This window comes from Cydia amplana, chromosome 16 (genome assembly GCF_948474715.1).
Source record: "Cydia amplana chromosome 16, ilCydAmpl1.1, whole genome shotgun sequence".
Taxonomy (NCBI): domain Eukaryota; kingdom Metazoa; phylum Arthropoda; class Insecta; order Lepidoptera; family Tortricidae; genus Cydia; species Cydia amplana.
This window is the reverse complement of record NC_086084.1, coordinates 3,529,661-3,552,539: the sequence shown is the minus strand read 5'-3', so window position 1 is coordinate 3,552,539 and position 22,879 is coordinate 3,529,661. Positions and strand designations below refer to the sequence as shown.

Below are 22,879 nucleotides of genomic sequence, written 5' to 3'. Positions count from 1 at the left end.
TACGGAGTGTCCAAAAACTTACTATGGAAGCATAGATCAAGTTAATGTATTGCAGACCAACAATTTAGTTCTGTGATGTATTGGCTAGATTTTTTCTATTAATTAGTAATTGGTGGTCTTACTATCTTACTTTGATTTATTAATGTAATATATTGAACTTTTTTGAAACTCGCAGATATATCTTAATCATAATATTTAGCATTCCTGATAACTATTCTTGACAAATAAAAAACAAATCGAAATTAAATATCTAAAATACCATCATAGTAGATATTTGCTTTCATATTATAGGTACACGGAAAAGCAATACCTAAATCAAGATCCGCGAACAAAGTCGCTTACTGTATGTGGAATTATAGAGAGATCCCTATAATATATGTAGTTATATTATACAACACCTTTAGTTTGTCACGTCGCGTATACAACTCAAAAATATTTACAAAACGTATCATCCATGAAATTTTATCCTAATCAAACATTACACACAAACTTTACCAAACCCAAAAACACACAAATTCCGAAATCGATTTAGCACTTAACCAAATATGCATATATCAGGTCCTCTTCCACTTAATTTCCAACCTTATAACACAAGTAATATGGTTGTGTTTGGGTATTGGGTGATATAATACTTTCTCCAAGCCGCTTGGACGCGCGGAGTGGCCGCGCGGCGTCTACCGACCGGCCATAGAGTAACAAATCAAGACTCTGTAGATGTGACACGTTTCATTCATAAACTTATGTCGTAAGTAAAAGTACCTATAGCTGGTCAAGCAAATCTTGTCAGTAGAAAAAGGCGGCAAATTTGAAAAATGTAGGCGCGAAGGGATATCGTCCCATAGAAAATTTGAATTTCGCGCCTCTTTCTATTGACAAGATTTGCTTGACCATCTATATCTAAGTTAGAGTCCGTCTTAGCTAAATTTGCGCTAATTTGAACAGAACAAAGTGAGGGAGTGTCTTATTAAAAATCATATTTTCATATAAATTTGACATTAATGATGACTTTGTCACACAATGTCATATGTTGCAAATGGCATGCAGAACTAGCTTGAACTGACTCTAACATGACTCTAATAAAATTATAATTACATTTTCGTAGACGTTACGATCTATTTGAACTGAGGTGCCTGGCCACTTATACTTACTATATTGCTGCAAACACTAGAAAACATAATAGCAACACTATGTGAAACGTCACAAGTAGGTACTTGACATGAATCTAGTATAACTGGATTGGGCATGAGTGGTGGGGATAACTGACAGAACGGGATAGTCTTATGTATCTTTCAGTAGGAGTAGCAGCGAAAGCGCTATTATTGTTTGTCCTTGTCACAGTCTCACATCTTGTTTTATTCCCCACCGTAAATTGACCACCGTGATTGGTCGAATTCATTTGTTGCCCACCATAACAAATAAATTCGACCAATCATAGCGTTGCAATGCGACGCTATGATTGGTCGAATTTATATGTTTTGTCCCTCAAGAGGCACGCGTAGACCACTTCTATAGGATGCTACCTTCTATGGTACTTGAGCTATCGTGCATTATGTCAACTAAAGTTATCTCGGAGGAAATTAGTGGCTTTTACTTTAAATTTTCAACGTAAATCATTATAAAACTACAAAAAGACATCGAATTTTATTTACAAATCGTGTAAATATATGTTAAAACAACAAAAAAATATGAAGCATTGAAAGGATCGCGAAAATGGAATGTTTACAATTCGCCGACCAGCTTTATAGGTTAGTTTTGATAATAGATATAATATTACTTCCTATCGTATGAATTTTATGGTATTTTAACAATGTATAGATAATTACTAGCTATTTCTTCAGTGACATGCACACTTCACTCCTACGGCAAAAATAATAGCATAAACGCATTTAGATAATACTGCTTAAAAATTACATAGTAAACGCCTGTTCAACGTACCTAATACATAGAGAAATATAGTAAGACAAGAGTGCTCACTCCATACATCAGTTAGACTATAAATTTCAGTGTCTACATCTATTGTCAAGCAGCAGTACTGATAGTTCCGCTACTCGATGAACTATCAGTACTGCTGCTTGACAATAGATGTAGCACCGACCGGAAAGTCTTATCTCAACAGCATAAGACTTTCCGGTCGGTGCTACAGCTATTGTCAAGTAGCAGTACTGATAGTTCCACTACTCGATGCTAGATGCTAATAGTCTTTTTGGTACTAAAACTGATGTATGGAGTGAGCAATCTATGTATTTTTTTCTCTATGCCTAATATGTATAATACTTCTCTTAATCCTATAAATTATGAAGGTAAATAAATAGATATATAAATACTACTACTGAATGGTTAACTGGATGAGATGGAGGGATGAGTTCGTAATTGTACAATAAAGAGTTTACTATATACCGTACTACCGTATATATTTGAGTAGGTATAGTTATGTATTCTCTATAAGTACCTAAGACATACATTCTCAGTACATTTTGTCGTTTAACATAAAAAGTTCATATATTTAAGAATTGTTTACCTAAAAGTGACTACAACTGACATAAGTAAGTCATATTATTTATTTCCATTTGTATGATATATGACAGTTACTTTTAAATATAACATCACTCTTAGTTGGCAACAGTCCTCCCCAAGGATACAACCTACGGAGAGTACGGAGTAAAGTATGACGCCATACGCCGCATTCAGCGTCACATTCTATAAACATATTATTTCTGTCTTAGTGTAAGGCCTGAGTGGACGCTCGAAGCGGAGCGTTCGGCGGGGCGTGCAGCGTGGCGTCGCGCTCACAAGTAATTTGAGCAGCGTGCACTAAGGCCGCTCCTATACGCTTGCATTTGTTTAACATGCACGCCGCACGCCCCGCCCCGCTGCACGCCCAACTCGAGCGTCCACTCAGGCCTTACACTTAGTCCTCCCATTCAATGTCACACTGGTATGTAGCATTTGGCGTCAATGTACTAATCGGGACTTATTTCTAGCTCTTTGAAAAGCCGCTGCCTCTCTGCGGGCACTCCCCTTTACCCACCAAAGCCTCCTCACTCTTTGCGCGCGCGCACTCTCTTGGACCGTAAACATTCGCGGCCAGTGCTCACCCGGCCTCCGCGGACGCCGCTCGCGTCGTGTACCAGTGTACGTGTACCGTGTACCGTGTCCCGTGTACCAGTACCGTTGTTCGTAGTGTTGTGACTATGGGAAACGTGGATGCTTTTCAATGAGTTTTGGAAACGTATGTCTTAAGTTATAGAACCTTGGCAGTGTAACTTGTTTCCTGTCTTGGACGCAATTAGATTCTTATTGTGACACGAAACCGTAGCTGTATATGCTATGAGTTAAAATGCGTTTAAATGTGTAGAAACTAAGACTTAAAGTAGGTACCTAAATACCAATCCAAAATTCGATGTAGTATACGTATTCGAAGTAGGTAACTGGTATGACGTTTATCAAATTAGTATACTGAGGCACTCGTACTACAGTGTGTATAACCTGTGGTGCTTGTAAAATTTGACGTTATGACATTTCCGAAAAAAAACTGCAATTTTGAACATTAATCAGTTGTTGTAAACACGTTTTTGTTACAATAATGAAGCTAAACATCGTACAGTTTTGCGCCTGAGATACACTTACTTGTAAGTTTTACTTAGGTACGTAAGTAGAGACACAGATATACTACAGAATGAAAGATGAATATCATTAGGCCGGATTTACACTTGTAAGTTTTACTTACGTAAGTAGGGACACAGCTATACCACAGAATGAGAGATGAATATCGTTATCTCATTCTAACAAATAGCTTTGTCCCTACTTACGTAAGTAAAACTTACAAGTGTATCTCAGGCCTTGGAACGACATGCTTCTTTCCTGAGGACACCATAAACTAATGGACTTTAAAGCCTAATTTTCTTCCTTTATCTTTGTCAGTAGGCATGTCAAAACCTTCTACTTATTAAAAGTTGTGGTAAATTATGATAACATTAAGTTTATTTTATACATAACAATTTCCTAATTTACAGATTGTAAAACGTATAGAAATGACAAGTGTCAGGGTTGACTATCTGCAACCACCACACCACATTAGTCACATTAGCTAGGCCCCCTGATTTTAGTACTTACACATATGTACTTGAAATAGGTTAGTTGTTACTTAGACTATCTATTCCAGTTAAAATTAATAATGTACCGGTACTTAATACTGTCAATTAACGACCATCAAAATTTTGTTTAAATAATTGTAGCCACTTTTTTAAATATTATTCTAGGTAATTTTTTACCCCCTTATTCATAAAACTTAGCAAAACTTATGTTAAATTGTCCCTTTTTAACAAACACAAATATCAGAATGATGGATAAGGAAACGATTATCAAAGCCTTGTTAGAATTGACAAGCGTTTATGTATAATGCCATTAATAGTCAAAGTTGTTGTAATTTCAAATTAATCAATTTTTAGGGTTCCGTACCCAAAGGGTAAAAACGGGACTATTACTACTAAGACAGCGGGTCCGTCCGTCTGTCTGTCCGTCTGTCTTTCAACAGGCTGTAACTCGTGAACCGTGATAGCTAGACAGTTGAAAATTTCTCAGAGACGTATTTCTGTTGCCGCTATAACAACAAATACTAAAAACAAACGTGATATTTTTGCCGTTTTTTGCGTAATGGCACGGGACCCTTCGCGCGCCAGTCCGACTCGCACTTGGCCGGTTATTTTATCATTCAGGAAATTTTTCAACAGCTAGGTAATGTTACTACAACTACAACTAGTAGGTATACAACCAAATCACACGCACATTTAATATTTCTAAGGAAACTTTTCCAGTTAACAGCAAATTCCTGCCCAATGAGTGGAACTGATTATTCATTATTCAATAACACTAAGAAATAACTGTACTGTTTTATATTGCTGGCTCGTACTATTTCAATTTTCTCAGTTTTCCGCTATAAAGTTACTCATTGAAACGATGATATTGTATCATTTAGGTTTATGTGTTTTCTCAAGACGAAGTAAATGGAATATAAATTATTTGCAGTGCTCATCGTAACGAAGGATGTTAATGATGTTATCTTACATCTAGTATAAGAATAGGTGTAAATAGATTATCTCCATAAATTAACAAAAATTAGGTACCTACCGCAAAACCACCTAACTATGGTCAAAAATTACTTAACTCGAAAATCTTGGTAGGTATAGGTGTGCCTATAATTTGAATGACAAAGTTCAAAGGCAAAATCACTCCATAGTATAAAACAAAGTCGCTTCCCGCTTTAGGTGCCTATGTATGCTTAGATCTATAAAACTACGCAACGGATGTTGATGCGGTTTTTTTTAAATAGACAGAGTGATTCAAGAGGAAGGTTTAGGTTGTTAACCCGTAGAAGTTAACCCGAAGCCGGGGCGGGTCGATAGTATTTTCATAAAAGAAAGAAAAAATCCAGGCAAAACCTAAAATAACATTGGTTTTTATATTAATTACGTATTGAACTTGTGGACCAAAGTCGTAGTATTGGACTATAGTTGAGTGATTTTGCGGTTGTTATAAATACAATTATACCACGACAACTATCAGCACCATACTTTTCAAATGAAACAAATAAAAGTATAAGTGTAAGGCCTGAGTGGACGCTCCAAGTGGACCGTTCGGCGGGGCGTGCAGCGTGGCGTCGGGCTCACTAGTGATTTGAGCAACGTGCACTAAGGCCGCTCCTATACGCTTGCATTTGTTTAACATGCACGCCGCACGGCCTGCCCCGCTGCACGCCCAACTCGAGCATCCACTCAGGCGTTACACTTAGTGTAAGGCCTGAGTAGACGCTCAAAGCGGAGCGTTCGGCGGGGCGTGCAGCGTGGCGTCGAGCTCCCAAGTGATTTGAGCAGCGTGCACTAAGGCCGCTCCTATACGTTTGCATTTGTTTAACATGCACGCCGCACGCCCCGGCTCGCTGCACGCCCAACTCGAGCGTCCACTCAGGCCTTACACTTACACTAAGAGGATCGTGGCGATGTAATATTTAAGTGTTAATCCACGCCGCGACGTAAATTCCACGGCATAAGTGACCATGACATAAGCAAGTGCTAATTTTCACAAGGATTTTAATACTACCGCAACGCAACTACGTAGTTTGGGTAGCTACTTAACTTATGTACATAGGTATTATGGTAATCAGAATGGAGGAAAGGATTAAGAGTTTTTATATAGGTACTTAAGTCAAAATGTTAAACTTTTGACGATACGATTTATAGGTTACTAGTCTTTGAAGACTTAGGATTACATAGTAGTTGTAGTAAACTCTTTAATGTACAAAAATATGTACATATTAAAAAATAACATAAAATTAGTAAGAAGTACAAAGGCGAACTTATCCCTTTGAGGGATAACCTATATCTAATTATGACGTAGATGCAGTACACATTCTAACAAAATTGACGCAAACAAAGTAATTTTATTTCATCCTTCAGAAAAAACGTGAGCAGCAAAAGTACCTGGTCTATCTAGAGGTCACCTAGGCTTTCAGGACTTTTAGGTCCCACATCATTTCAATCTAATTACGGCTAAGTAGGTACCTAATAGGTATCACCATATGAAATTATTTCATTGTTTTATCGCCTTAAATCTGCTTAACACCTTAATGCTGTACAGTCACTACTTTTCTGGGATAGACATACAAACGTATCATACGATCAGTTACCTAATGAAGTTATCAAGACACTGATGAAACAATGCAAATATAGTTTACGAGTAACTAATTAACTATACCAGCTATACTTATACAATGTACTTATAGAGGCCGTTGAACGGTGATGGGAAAACAATACACAATGAAAATTCTTCGAGAAAAATAAATAATTACCTACTTAAATACTAAGGTAAAAAAGACAATTTAAATCAGTCCATATTATGAAAGATATGATTGTAAAAGGCGTTTGCTAAAGTCACCAATGACTCAGATATTAAATCTAAAACCGTTTAACTTCCGCATCCTTCAGTTTAAGGTTACATTTTGCATAATAAACTTCCCGTTATAAAAAATCAAAAGTCTATTCTTAAAATAAATTCCTAAACCCCGATTCAGAATGCATATTTGTTTTAGGTTTGAACTGGTTTTGATACTTCGGTGACGATCGTCTTGTTGATTGGTTCACATCTCAACGACATGTAACTTTATTTCACGCGAGCAATCTTCAAGGTCGTATCAAAACCGTCGGTACTAAGTTATTAACAAAACTTAAATCTGAATCGAAGTCCTAGAGCATTTAAAAAATAAATGTTTATTTACAAGGAAGTGATCAAATCATAAAGTTCAAACATGAGCAAACATATTTGAATGAAATCTGGTTTTGCCAGTAAAACGACACGAAACGACACGACATGCATACAGATGATTTTAAATTCAATTTCTGAATCAATTCAATTACTGAAGGAGATAAGGCCGGGATTTTAGCATAACCCTAGCGTGTGAAATGTGACATCCCATCATGCACATTTTATAGTATGCTTAACGCGTTAGTGTCTTTCTCGTAGACATCGCAAAGTTAAGAGAATAGGTACTAATACTAAAGCTATTTGTTAGAATGAGATAACGATATTTATCTCTCATTCTGTAGTATACCTGTCTCACTACTTACGTAAGTAAAACTTACAAGTGTATCTTGGGCCTAAAGAGTATGCTGCAATTTCACAGCAAACAACTTTAATTTCGCAAATGAAATATAGCAATTTCTATACAATAATATGAGAAGTTTTCGAAGTTTTATTAAATGGAAATTTCGAAAACTTTCCGACGGGATATCAGTATCAGTACCTTATAGTCTAGTCTTCAAACGTTAGCTGATCCCAATTTACTTAAAATAGTAAGATTATAATTACTTAGTGTTTCCCAGCACCTTTTATTGGAACAAGAAAGCTGTCCAACTCATAATGGAATAGGAAAATATGTTGTCCCATTCATCCCAGATTTTTCTGATGCACATAGCAACAAAGTCAATAAGGTCAAGTGAGGTACCTAAATGCAACTATGGGCTTATTGCGTCTCTCCGTTCTTTCTCGAATACGATTGGTCGAAACGCCCTCTACTATGCAACGTTTCATTTCCAAGTAGCTCAGGCATGAAACGTTGCATAGTAGAGGGTGTTTCGACCAATCGTATTCGAGAAAGAACGGAGAGACGCAATAACCCCATAGTTGCATTTACCTCACTTGACCTTACGCAAAGCTCACGGAAATGGTCAAAAATGTAAATCCCGATGAGTGTTTTAACACGAAATGTAGGAATAACGTTATCTTTAGTCTGTCTGTCTGTACATATTCACATACATACAGCACGCACGGAACCGGTTAAGGTGTTCCAAGAATGCTTCTACGGATTTAATATTACATCAAACGGGGATCTATAAAGCTGTTTTTGAAATAAAAACGGTATAATTTAATATAACTGTTATAATAAGATAATAATAAGTTACTTTATGGCATTCTTTCAGATTACTTTGTATCAAAAAAGTAAGGTTGTGAAAATTTATGTGATAGGATGAACAAGTAAATGTTAAGTAGTTCCAGTTCTAAGGCATTAGATAATCTACTAAATACTACTAATGTATTCAAATCTCAAGATATTGGACCAGTAAACCGAATTACAAAACGCGGCGTGGGCCCGAGTATGCCATCAGTGACAGCTGCTATGCTTACTTGAATAACTTTAAACATAGATAAGATATGGGGCGATGTGAGATCTGCGGTTACCTATCCAGCTATGCCAACTTGAATAACTTTAAACATCAGATAAGATATGGGTCGATGTGAGATCTGCGGTTGTCCATCAATGACATGACAGTCAAAGTTGGTTCAATGGTCAGTTGTTAAGTATAGTTGGTCAAACCAATTTGTCAGTACATTTTTGATATAAAGTCTTAAATATACGTGTTTGACCTCAGTTTAAGTAGGTACTTAATTACCTCCCTAGGTACAAATAAGATTTTTCTAAAGAATTTAAAAACTATAGGTATTTATGGATTGCTTTAACCTTAGTTTATAAAGCCAATTAATCGCGATATCAAGTCCTCAGGCCCCCAACCAAAAAGGGTATCAACAAAACAGAACTACAAAACATCGATATAAAAGAGTTTAAATACATGAAATAGTTTTATATCTTTCAAATTTTTCCAACCCTCGCTCGGCCTTGCACTTTTAACTATTCTATCTTCGTATCATTGAGTAAGAAGTAAAAGTCGTTCGCGATTAGCCCTTCGGCACCCACGGGCCTCCTACACTGCCACCCAATCCGGCCGCTGACCAGCCCGCCAAAATCCGCTCCTACACAACTATATCACACTTACCTATCACGAAAAACACTATAACCCTTAACACAATGCAATAAAAACTATTCTAGTATAAGCAAAATGTAGAAATAACCTAGTTTTTATGTTTTCCAAATTCTGTTAATGTCGTAAAACCATTTCTATGTTATGAAATGATGCTTATGTACATTTTTGGTGGTCTATTATTATGCTGATTTGCTTCCTCCAGTTTTATTAGCTTTGACGCCTTGTCGTTGTATATTTAGGATGGCCAAATTATCAATTTCCTTTTGTGATAGATGCGGAACTGATAATATCAATAAATCTGTAATAAAAATGATCTCATACTCAGATACTAATACGTTATCGAATTTGTTAAGCCTTAGATCATTTCTAATTATAATAGTTTTGGTTGCCAACCAGTAGCGGAATATAGGTAAAAACATACAACATGCATCACGAAGAGTAGCTAAGAAATTCACGGGAAAATTGCAGAATAATAACCCCCGGAATCCGGATATATTTAACCTTAGAAAACGTTATGGAACGAGTTAGCGTTATTCGTGTTTCCTGTGGACAATTAACAATAAATTTACTTTGAAGCCTAATTTTCTCACTGGGCCCTTATGCAAAACTTTTCACAGAACCCACGCCCGTTTCGGAACATTTTTGTACCAACTGCATTCCACTTGACATCAACTCAGAAGGTATTCATGTAAAGTAGTTTAGTTTATTTAGCGATTTAGCCGACTTTCCAGGCATTATGCGAATGCGCCGCACGACCACATAAACAAGTTGCGGGCTATCATTATATTGGCACGTTCCAATAGTCACCGCGGGTGCTGCGTGGGCACACGGCACGAGCGCGAGCGATTCGCAACGTCCTTGACCGCAACAAGCGAAGGAAAGGCATCTTAGCGCCTACCCCGGCATAGGAAATCGAAGCTTCGTTATCTGCCTATATACATATACATATAGAGTTTGCAATGTTTGCATGTTTGAGCGATAGAGAGGCATCCGTCTGTTACTGCGTGCCTACTGCCTATATTGGTTGCATTTATTTCGTGATGAAATGAGGTATTCTTACCATCGGATCGTTAGGTACTTACTATTTATGTTTGTAGTTATAATATATCATAAGTATGTTAATCAAATTAGTTTTATTACGAGTAATTTAAATTTTTGCGGTCATAGTACGATGATGTGTACCTATGTCGTTTATCGCACGCTTTAACAAATAGGTATCTAAATAGGTACTGACATGGAAAAAGAATAACAGAAAAAGCTTGTGTCATGTTAAATCCATCCATTATTTTATTACAATACAAATACTAAGCATATACAAATATTTTTCTACGAGCTATATCTATTTGTATTATTTCGTAAATGGTCTAAGTAGGCAACATATATCTGTCTTTGAAACGGTTTTACGCTTTTTATCTTCAGCAAATAAAAACGCTTCCGTTCCTAACTATTCCCACGCACCGCCGCGAGCGCAGCATCTAGCACGCATCGCATCGCATTGCATTGTTAATAAACTACATTTAAACGTTTGCAGAACTGTTGCATTGTGGAAATTAACGGGTACCATGCACAGAACTCACGATATTATAAGTAGGCAGTCTATGTTTGAATTAATGTGATGGTTCAGTATCTGCTCATTGGTACTCAACCTATTATTTTTGTCCTACCATTAGTGAGCATTCAACCAAAGTGTCTCTTGTGAATGATACTTTTGTAATAGTATATTTTATTTCGATGAGGTTCATTCACATTTCCGAATAAGGCCCGATATTCTGGGGCGATTAACAGTGGGCAGTGTAGGGTGTTACGGGCGAATGATTTGCCACGCGTGGGTCAAGACTGATTCATAACTTTCCTTCATTTAACGTGGGGCGACGAATATGCATTTTTATAACATGCAGTATGCAGTTGCACTGACCGCATTTGAACGGACTGATTAGAATTGATAAATATTCCGTACCTACCCTAAAATTTTAGCAAAACGTAATAATCATTAAGTTTTTAAGAGACGACATATTTGTTCCAAAACACATCTCTAATAAACGCTATTTTAACCTCTTCCAGGCAAGCAAACATTCAAAACTAATCGACTGCTAGTCTGTAACCAAACAACCACGAATAAGCTTTAAGCGATGATACACTGGAACTTAACTGTTCGTAGTAAGGTTTAAACTGGATCACGTACACAGTGAACACACTAAATCGCACTCTGCAGTAAACAGTGAAACTAGTGACAGTGAACAGCGCGTAACGTGCTGCGCTCTGCAGTGAACAGTGAAACAAGTGACAGTGAACAGCACATGAGGCACTCTGCAGTGAAATCAGTGACAGTGAGCGCGTGAAGTGAACAGTGAAACAGTGAAACTGAGATGACGTGACGACGCCACGATGTACCGGCCCAACTTCTACGAGAGCACCTGTTTCCGGTGCAACGAGATCGTATACCAGGTGGACCGAGTTGGTCCGCTCAAGGACTTCACGTTCTTTCACAGTGGCTGCTTCAAATGTGCAGTATGCAGGACGAAGCTCACGTTGAAGGTAAGAATAACTGATCATCATTATATTCCTACAACTTTCATAGGAAGCCTGGAGTCTGTTCGGCTACTTAATCCCATTGGCACTATTTAAAAAAATCGACTGCGATCTGACCTTCCGAAGGGGAAACTAGGTACTTAGCTACATTTTAGCTAATGTTATATCAAGAATGTTTATAAACTAAAAACAAAAGACGCACTAATTCGTGCAATCGTGACCTTCTCATTGACATTTGGCTGACCTTGGTACAGTCTAGTCGCATTTCAACTCGTAATGTCGGCCCAAAAAACTTGGCTGAACATTAATCTCAGCTAGGTTACTAGGTTGTCAAATTAATTTATTAAGTCACAATCGACCATGATTAATACTACGCATTGGGTATTTTAATGTAGAAATCTGTAATTTTTTGCCTAAGAATACAGAGGGGAAATATGAAACTGAAATACAAGGCATCTGTCTTAGAAACTTTCATCTCTTTTTTGTGACTTTATAAGTTGCAATACAAGTTTTTGATGTAGGTACCTACCTATATCGACTTAATATTGTTGAAGGATCATTTCATTTCATGAATGAAAGATAAAAAAAATATAGCATTTACTTGTGGTAAGAATGAACTTTCACCCATCAACGCCAATTCCATCCAAATCAAACGTAAGCTGCTGAATAGGGATTACCTTATAACGTTATAACATATAGTGGTTAATAAGTTGGTAAAGAAAAAAAGTCTCACTACAAACTACAAAAATGACACATACCTACCTACTAGCTACTGTACAGTCGACTTCAAAGATATGTTTACACTTTTGCACCTTGCCTTGTAATAAGGGGAAAAATGTAAACATATATTTGACGTCGACTGTTCACATTGAAACATATGAAACTGTTCATGAAAATAAATAGAGATGAGTCAGCTGGGTGTTCACTTGTTCAGTGACTCATGTACTATTGGCCCAGTCGACTGAAAGTGAACCTTATTTAACAAAGAGATAAAGTCGACCAGTGGGCACTGTCAGTTTCAATGTTTGCGGAGTTACTCACATGGGTGCATATCATTATTCCATTAATGAAACCGGCTAACGGTACCATTGTCATTAAAACAATTATAACGTAAAATATAATACGTTTATGCTAATTTTCTTTGATTTCATGTCAATGAAAGTTTTTTTATGATTATTGTTAGTAAATTTGGCTGCGTGCCTTCTAGCATCTGTTAAAAACGCGAATAATCCTGTTTATCTAGTGATTATTACAATCTTACTTTGTTATTTAATTTTCTTATGCATATATGTACTAATATGAATGAAAAGGGTGAAGTTTAGCATTTTGTAAGGTGAATTTCATATGTACGTATGTATTACGTTCTACTGTACTGAACAACTTTTAGTATATATTAAAACAACCTCAAAATAGCGAAACCACATTATTTGAAAAAAACGCCTTTCTATGGGACAGCCAGATCTTGTGCGAGGCGAGGTTTGTCCGACGATGAGTAAAAATCCAATTGTGTTATTAATAAAGTTATCTCATCATCATCAAATCATGATCAGATAATAAGCATATAATCAATTCAATAATAGGTACATCAACAGTTGCATTGTCGCCATATCTAATTTACTAAACTTAGCTCCCAATTTCCAAACAATTGTTGTATTGTTATGAATTAACTGGGCATCACGGCGCATCAATTACATTGTGCTCCACCAGCTTTATTAGACACCTCGATCTGCTCGGACTTCAACCATGCCTCCGCCAAAATGCATTATGACGGGGTCAATGCAAATTGGTCTGGATCTTTTGTATTCGGATTAGTAGTGAATGGACCATTTCGACCTCTTTATATGGTTATTGAATTCATAGATAAATGCCCGTGAAATAAGGTTGTTTTAGGCAGTTTGATTAGCTCTTTAGAGTTTAAATTGTTAAGGTACATCCACATCGCAGTCTAGCAACTGTGAACAACAGTAACTAACTAGATAAACTAGGTACCAGTGGCGGCGCGTCCATAAAAGCCGATTCCCACCGGCTTACCTGTTTTTGGACGTTTGAGCAGAGTTGTAAAGGAAATATGTAAGCGAAATTAGCCCCGGATTGCCTATGGATATGTTTGACGCGCCGCCACTGAGTAGGTAACCAATGTAACCTTCTTACACAGTATTGATTGGCCCACAGAAGTTAATTGCCATTTACATCTAGAAACACGTATACGCACACGCATCCGGTGTGCCCTGTGCACCTTAAAAGCTACAGTCTCCCTCGGTTCCTAATCACACATTTTCCTAATTTTTAAATCCTGTCCGCAGACATACTTCAACAACCAGCACTACACAGAGGACAAGGAAGTGTACTGCTCCTCGCACGTGCCAAAGATAGGTCCAGGGCACCTGGACAACTCGTCGGTCGGCATCCGCAGCGCGCTCAACGTGCCGCGCAGCAACAACTACGTCAACGAGCAGATCCGCGGCCTCGCCCGGAACATTGAAAACGAGCGTGAGTATGACAAAGTCCATCACCTGGACAACCCATCGGCATCCGCAGCGCGCTCAACGTGCCGCGCAGCAACAACTACGTCAACGAGCAGATCCGCGGCCTCGCCCGGTTATTGAAAACGAGCGTGAGTATGACAAAGTCATCACCTGCGGGCTCAGCACGGTTCCATTTTTATCGACTATCACTAAGCCCGTCACTTTCGCACTTACATACTTGTTAGAACGTGACAGGCATGGTGATAAATGATAAAAATGCGACCGTGCTACTAGGGCTGGACAACCCATCGGCATCCGCAGCGCGCTCAACGTGCCGCGCAGCAACAACTACGTCAACGAGCAGATCCGCGGCCTTGCCCGGAACATTGACAATGAACGTGAGTATGATAAGGTGCAGCACCTGGACAACCCGTCGGCATCCGCAGCGCGCTCAACGTGCCGCGCAGCAACAACTACGTCAACGAGCAGATCCACGGCCTCGCCCGGAACATTGAAAACGAGCGTGAGTATGACGAGGTCCATTACCTGGACAACCCGTCGACATCCGCAGCGCGCTCAACGTGCCGCGCAGCAACAACTACATCAACGAGCAGATCCGCGGCCTCGCCCGGAACATTGAAAACGAGCGTGAGTATGGCAAAGTCCATCACCTGGACAACCCGTCGGCATCCGCAGCGCGCTCAAACCGCCGCGCAGCAACAACTACGTCAACGAGCAGATCCACGGCCTCGCCCGGAACATTGAAAACGAGCGTGAGTATGACAAAGTCCATCACCTGGACAACCCGTCGGCATCCGCAGCGCGCTCAACGTGCCGCGCAGCAACAACTACATCAACGAGCAGATCCGCGGCCTCGCCCGGAACATTGAAAACGAGCGTGAGTATGACAAAGTCCATCACCTGGACAACCCGTCGACATCCGCAGCGCGCTCAACGTGCCGCGCAGCAACAACTACGTCAACGAGCAGATCCGCGGCCTCGCCCGGTTATTGAAAACGAGCGTGAGTATGACAAAGTCCATCACCTGCGGGCTCAGCACGGTTCCATTTTTATCGACTATCACTAAGCCCGTCACTTTCGCACTTACATACTTGTTAGAACGTGACAGGCATGGTGATAAATGATAAAAATGCGACCGTGCTACTAGGGCTGGACAACCCATCGGCATCCGCAGCGCGCTCAACGTGCCGCGCAGCAACAACTACATCAACGAGCAGATCCGCGGCCTCGCCCGGAACATTGACAATGAACGTGAGTATGATAAGGTGCAGCACCTGGACAACCCGTCGGCATCCGCAGCGCGCTCAACGTGCCACGCAGCAACAACTACATCAACGAGCAGATCCGCGGCCTTGCCCGGAACATTGACAATGAACGTGAGTATGATAAGGTGCAGCACCTGGACAACCCGTCGGCATCCGCAGCGCGCTCAACGTGCCGCGCAGCAACAACTACGTCAACGAGCAGATCCACGGCCTCGCCCGGAACATTGAAAACGAGCGTGAGTATGACAAAGTCCATCACCTGGACAACCCGTCGACATCCGCAGCGCGCTCAACGTGCCGCGCAGCAACAACTACGTCAACGAGCAGATCCACGGCCTCGCCCGGAACATTGAAAACGAGCGTGAGTATGACAAAGTCCATCACCTGGACAACCCGTCGGCATCCGCAGCGCGCTCAACGTGCCGCGCAGCAACAACTACGTCAACGAGCAGATCCGCGGCCTCGCCCGGAACATTTAAAACGAGCGTGAGTATGGCAAAGTCCATCACCTGGACAACGGCAGCCGTTGTCCAGGTGATGGACTGTCTGTGATGGAAAGTCTACTGCTCCTCGCACGTGCCCAAGATCGGTCCAGGGCACCTGGACTACTCGTCGGTCGGCATCCGCAGCGCGCTCAACGTGCCGCGCAGCAACAACTACGTCAACAAGCAGATCCGCGGCCTCGCCCGGAACATTGACAATGAGCGTGAGTATGAAGAATCAGTGTTGCCAGATGGTCACAAAGAAAAAAAACAAATATTTCGTGATTTTCTGAAAAAAAAAATTTCTGTAAAAATACACTTCCCTACTTAAAACTGTCTTATATTTTAAACTCAGTCGTCAGAGTAAAAGAGAAGCATTTCACCTTTTTCCGTCCTAGCAGTGAACCTACTTAATCAAACAGATAACCAAATAAAAACATTAAGAAAATGAGTACGAATACTCAGCTAACATAACGGTCCTAAAGAGCCGTTTGGCATTATAGGCGTCATTTCCCTAAATATGACCACAACTCTAAATAACGCTTAGGTACGTAGACTTTCTCTCTCAGACTCCGCATGAAGCGTTTGCAAAGACTAGCGGTCATTACCTGTGTAGTAACGCCTGTGCGTTCGTTAAGAGCCCATCAACGTGCACACTAGCGCCACTGCTAAATAATGCGTCCAAAGTTAAAAAGGCCGTTTTTGTTTTGAGTTCATAGATTGACGAATCCAGCAGCATAAAAACTAGTTTGATGTATTCAAAAGGTACTCAAGATACAGTGCGTAGCGGCCCCCTTTTTTAAATATATTTCGTTAAATTTAAATAATCACGATTATTTAGCAGTGGCGCTAGTGTGCACGTTGATGGGCTCTTAATCGATAACTGCGTGGTCGTGAGCCACATTTCTCAGTTGCATCATAAATCATTTTATAGTATTTTATACGGCACGTATTTAACCGGTCAACTAATTAATCGAATTTGGGTAGTTTAAAAAAATAGAAATGGCTACTAAAATTAATAGTTTGGCAACAAAAACGGAGCCTTAAAATATATCAATATGAGTTGTATTTTAATGCCATTACAGCTTTTGATTATTTTTAGGCAGGTACCAAGTATTTATTTGGCAACTGAATTAATATATTGGAGACCATTTATGAAGCACATTTAAAAAGAAAACGGCTATCTATTAATTAAAAAATGAAGTTCTTTTAAAATATTTTGTTTAGTCATTACACGGTCAACCTAACACGCTCCTCCTCGCTTCGCTCGTCGTCGCACCTATCTGTTGACTCTAGCAGAACACAGTGGTAACTATTGAAATTAGTAATTAAAATTTTAAAGATCTAATGGTATAATGGCCATTAGGCGTTTCATGATTAGAAATTTCGACTACAAGTATACTGACCATTGAGTATTGGTAAATTAATTTGAGGTATTTTGTGTAAAAAGTGACCAATATTCATTAAATTTAACTGCTTTCGTGTTAAAATACTACCTATCTGAAACGATATGCTCAATTATGATTAGTTGATTACTTAGGTGTGAACAACTAGATGACAACTAAATCTTATGATCGCTTTACAATTTACAATATTAGTTGCCAATTTATTATTTTAGATGCCAACCTGTCACTTTAAGTTCCCTATATTTTTTTAGGTGGTTTGATTTTGCTGCCAGTTTTTTTTAATAATATGATGCTTATATTTGAGGCTAAAATATTTTTTTTGGCGCTAAAATATTAATGCACAGCCAAATTATATTATTATATGCCCAATGAAAGTTCCTGTTTAATATTTTAGTTGCCCGGTTAATAATAAGCCATTTTATACTACCTACCTACAGCAGTACTTGTTTACTTAACTTTTATGTAAATATTTCATAGTTTATTTAAGTAAATTTAACGTCAGCTTTAGCCTAGATGGTTAGTGATTAGTGACCCTACCTTCGAAACTGGTAATTCTGGATTTAAATCCCAGTAACGGAATTTATTTGTGTGATATTGATAAGTTAAACACGACTGGCGTGGTCAACAGAGCTGGCTTTCTGTAAAGCCAGAGAGTGCAGCGGGTTGTGCAAAACAGCTTCGCGAATAACAGTTTCGAATGATTCACGGTTAGTTTCACTAGACTTATATCGACCGGGATATAATCACGGTTCATATCCCGGTCGATATAAGTCTAGCGGTCTCAGCATGGTTCCATTTTTATCGACTATCACTATGCCCGTCACTTTCGCACTTACATACTTGTTAGAACGTGACAGGCATGGTGACAAATGATAAAAATGCGACCGTGCTACTAGGGTAGATTCGTGAATTTCGTAATACTATGGTTTCCATACTATGGAAGCGCTAACGTGTGGTGACCGCAAGTTATCCTACATGCACCATTTACTAGATAAGTAATCTGTGAAATCTCATAATGTTTATGAGTAAGTAATTTAAGTAAGAGTTGTAGCCAGTATTTGAGTTAATGTGAGGCCCAGTTGACAAATGTTTTATAGATAGGTCTAATACCTATACTTATATTCAGATTATAAATCAACGATTCAATTCCTCAAATAATCAAATGGTCGTGAGCAATAATTATCGTTTTAATCCGGAAGTCAAAAATATATCACTATTTATGTAAATTACCAATGTCTTGAAAAGTGTAATTTTTAAAAACAAACTAATAAGAGGTTTCACATTTTAACTGTATCAAAATTACTTATAGTGCATTGGGGTAAATGCGAAGGCGGGTTAAATTTCGAAACTGGCAAATATCTACTAAACTAGAAACACTTTCTACTGTAGCAACAGTACGCAAGATGTCATGTAAGCGTTGCAGTGGCGTAAGTGTTGCTAAAGTATGAAGTGTTTCTAGTTTAGTAGATATTTGCCAGTTTCGAAATTTACCCCGCCTTCGCATTTACCCCAATGCACCCTATTTATGACACTACATTGCTGAAGATTGATGATTCAATTTCATTAATAGCTACTTAATCTAAACTAGCGACCCGCCCCGGCTTCGCAGGGGTTAACAAATGCATAAACCTTCCTCTTGAATCATTCTATCTATTTAAAAAAAAACACATCAAAATCCGTTGCGTAACGTTAGTTTTAAATATCTAAGCATACATAGGGACATACAGCGGGAAGCGACTTTGTTTTATACTATGTGGTGAAACCTAACGGAATATACACATTTATGTACGAAAACATGTTATTATGTGCTGATTATGTTATGAGTAAAACCAACGCCCTTAAATTTTGTTCTTTCGGCATCCACACACTTAACCACTATAATTACACAATTGGGTACTTTCCTCTACTTAAAATAAATTATTTCACACTGTGCACAAAATAAAGCATCAGATAATTATTAGAAAAACGTAGATAGCAGTTACTTTATTTTCGAAACGGCTCTAACGATTTCGATAAATTTTGCTATATGGGGGTTTTCAGGGTCGAAAACTCGATCTACGTCTTACCTCTGGGAAAACGCGGATTTTTGAGTTTTTGTATGTTTTCCGAGCAAAGCTCGATCGGATCGTTATGACAGTTCTAAAAAAGCTGATTTGACTAGTAGGAAAGTAGCCAATTACCAAAGCTTGCAATAAAGACTAATTTATCACAATGATGAACTCTCACAGCCCCAAGTGAAGACTGCTCTAACGCGATGCTATCAACAATTACCGTTAGTGCGTCTAACTCAACAAAGCGAGGGCCCTTGGGAATCGCGGACCCAATGAGAAATACGCTAATACACTCAATAGCAATGCAAACGAGACATTTCATGTGGAATTTACATAGAAGTTGAATTGTTTTTATTGCGCTAAAGTATCTGTCTAGCTGTCTACATGTGGGTGGCTTGCAATTGTGCAAGTTTAAAGAAACATTCAATCGATTACTTGGAATTTGGATGCAATCGATTGGCGATAAACCATTTTTTGAACTCAGCAAATATTTGCGAGATGATCCGATTGCATTCTTGTCATGTACGAGGGGCGTTCAAAATATTCTCGGTATTGATATCTTACGACCTCTTCTAAAATTTCTTTCGTTACTGGCCGCTAAGGTTTATTCATTGACATTAAAAAAAAGTATAATTCGAACCGAGATAGTCTTTGGTTTTTCTGCAATTGCTGAACAAACATGAACATCATGTGCGAATTGACAATGTTAACTAAATTAGAACATCGATGCGTGATAAAATTCTTGACAAAACAGGGTAAAAATCAAAAAACCATAAAAGAGGAAATGGATTGTGTTTACCGTGAGTCTGCTCCTTCTTTATCTACCATTCAAAAGTGGTCAAGCGAGTTTAAACGCGGAAGGGAGAGTATTGAAGATGACCCTAGACCTGGCCGGCCTGTAGTAGCTACTTCACAAGAAAATATTGATAAAGTGGAAAAACTTATATTGGAAGATGGTCGAGTGAAGGTAAAATCTATAGCACAAGTAACCAATCTCTCTATTGGTACCATACATGATATTATACATGACCATCTTAATATGTCAAAAGTAAGTGCAAGATGATTTCCGCGAATGCTGACTCGGCTTCAAAAAGACATGCGTGTAGCTTGTTGTTCCGATTTTATTGACCTGTGCGGTGAAAATCCTGATGAGGTGCTGCAAAGAATAGTTACTGGAGATGAAACCTGGGTTCATCATTATGACCCAGAGAGTAAACAAGAGTCCATGCAGTGGCACATTAAGGGTTCAGCTCATCCCAAGAAGTTCAAGGTCATCCCTTCAGCTGGCAAGGTCATGGCCACGATATTTTGGGATTGTGAAGGAGTATTACTAATCGATTATAAAGAAAAAGGTGTAAATATCACAGGACAGTACTACGCTAACATTCTACGTCAATTAAAGGATGTAATTAAAGAAAAGAGGCGAGGAAAGTTAACCAAAGGTATTCTGCTTCTGCATGACAACGCCCCCGTCCATACTGCTCATATTGCCAAGGCAGCTATTGTTGAATGTGGGTTTAAAACTGTTACTCACCCACCGTATAGTCCGGACTTAGCCCCCAGCGACTTCTTTTTGCTCCCCAATCTTAAAAAGGATCTGCGTGGAAATAAATTTTCTGACGATGAAGCATTGAAGGCGGCAGTGGAGGAGCATTTTTACACGAAAGATAAAAAATATTTTTACGAGGGATTAAAAAAAATAATTGATCGATCTTTTAAGTGTATGAACATAGGGGGGGAGTATATTGAAAAATAAAAATATCAAACTTTTCGTACTTGTTTGTTTTCATTCTCATACCGAGAATATTTTGAATACCCCTCGTAAGTCATGTCACAAATGGTACTTACAAATTACAATTTTATTAAATAGGTACGAATACGAATGCAATTGCAAGTTGCGATTGCATAATTAAAGTTTTACTTAAAGTAGGTATTAAAAACTTCTCAAGTCCCAAGTTTATTTGATCAATAATTGCGATGAAAGAATGCATTCCATTGATAAAGTGGCCATGCACTTTTGCAGCTAGGTGTACCAACAGTCAGTAGATAGAGATACGACCATACGACTCGACTTGTTAATACCTAATGGTATACAAACTTCTATGCAAAGGTGGGGTCAAACGTCTCCCAACTTAGACCGTACGGGCCTTATCTAATCTACTGATGTCTAAAATTGCGAATATGTTTCACTTGAAACAAACTTACATACGTGCATAGCGCTGTCTCGCTCTCACACCGGATCCGCAATGAAATGCAGACATTAATGCTGTAACCGCGTTAGGAACGACACGGCCGATAGGTACGTAAGTATAGCCACCTTGTCTAAGATCCTGCACATTGTGTCTAACCAATAATGAACCGTGACCAAGGTCGACCATCGACCATTGTGTCATGCAATGCAAGTGCAGTCGGCAAAGGAAGTCAAATCGTTGTCGTTTTGATAGTAAGTCCAAGTCAACACACGGCGCAATTTTTGGTGTACAATAAAAAAGAGAAAAACAACATAAGAACTGTGATTTAGTTCTAAAAAGCATCTACTCACACATGCTCAAGGGCCTTACCATGATGTCCTTATTGCGATTCTGTTTAGGACCTAAACTGAATTGCTAAGAGAAGGAGTTAAGTGACTTATGTAGCTCCGTCCTTTAGCGATTCAGTTTAGATCCTAAACAGAATCGCAATAAGGACATCATGGTAAGGCCCCTGATATAATTATGTACATGTAATTATGTACTTAAATTAGGTACAGGCATTTGATTTGGTCTTTACTTGAATATTCTTTATTATAGCTCTTTAGAATGAGGTTGTTGTTTTGTAAGATACCGGTATATTATGAAGATATGGAAAAGAAACACCGATTATACTCGTACTGTCGGACTAGACTGGTATTTTTAACTTTTAAGATCATTTTTATCATTATCTGCCTAATTGTCAACTGGGGAAAAACTGACTATAAAATCATGAACTCCTAACGCTAAACATAAATTCAAAGCATCTCATTATGCATGTCACTATAATTACAGCATAACGCAAGATAGCAAACCGTAAGTATGGTATGGCTGTCAGCCCCGTTACACGAAATAAAAATAGCCACAAATCTGCGCAAACGCAAACACAAACGTTCGCAAGAATCCGGTCGGACTTCCGAAGAAGACGCGAAAGCCTTCGGGCGCGTTCGGCCGTGTGAAAGAAAAGGCTAAGTTAGAATGGGAGGGGAGAACTTGTTGCAAAACAGCCGGCCGCATTCCTACGACCAGCCCAGTGACCTAAAGCTCAGGTACTTCGGACCTGGGACCCTGACAAAACGTATTCGTGTACGTAACGGGATTGGCAATTGGATTTGTATTGC

At 38.9% G+C, this 22,879-nt stretch overlaps 2 protein-coding genes across 2 annotated transcripts in view; both read left to right on the top strand.

Annotated features, from left to right (window-relative positions):
* LOC134655403 (putative phosphatidate phosphatase) overlaps positions 1–22,879 on the top strand; it is a 214,056-nt gene that overhangs the window by 11,876 nt on the left and 179,301 nt on the right. The window lies entirely within an intron of this gene.
* LOC134655425 (hillarin) overlaps positions 11,500–22,879 on the top strand; it is a 56,518-nt gene continuing 45,138 nt past the window's right edge. Inside the window, exons 1-2 of the mRNA XM_063510892.1 lie at positions 11,500–11,846; positions 14,144–14,330. Coding sequence (XP_063366962.1) covers positions 11,697–11,846; positions 14,144–14,330 — 337 coding nt within the window. The 5' untranslated portion in view covers positions 11,500–11,696. The remainder of the gene's footprint in view (positions 11,847–14,143; positions 14,331–22,879) is intronic.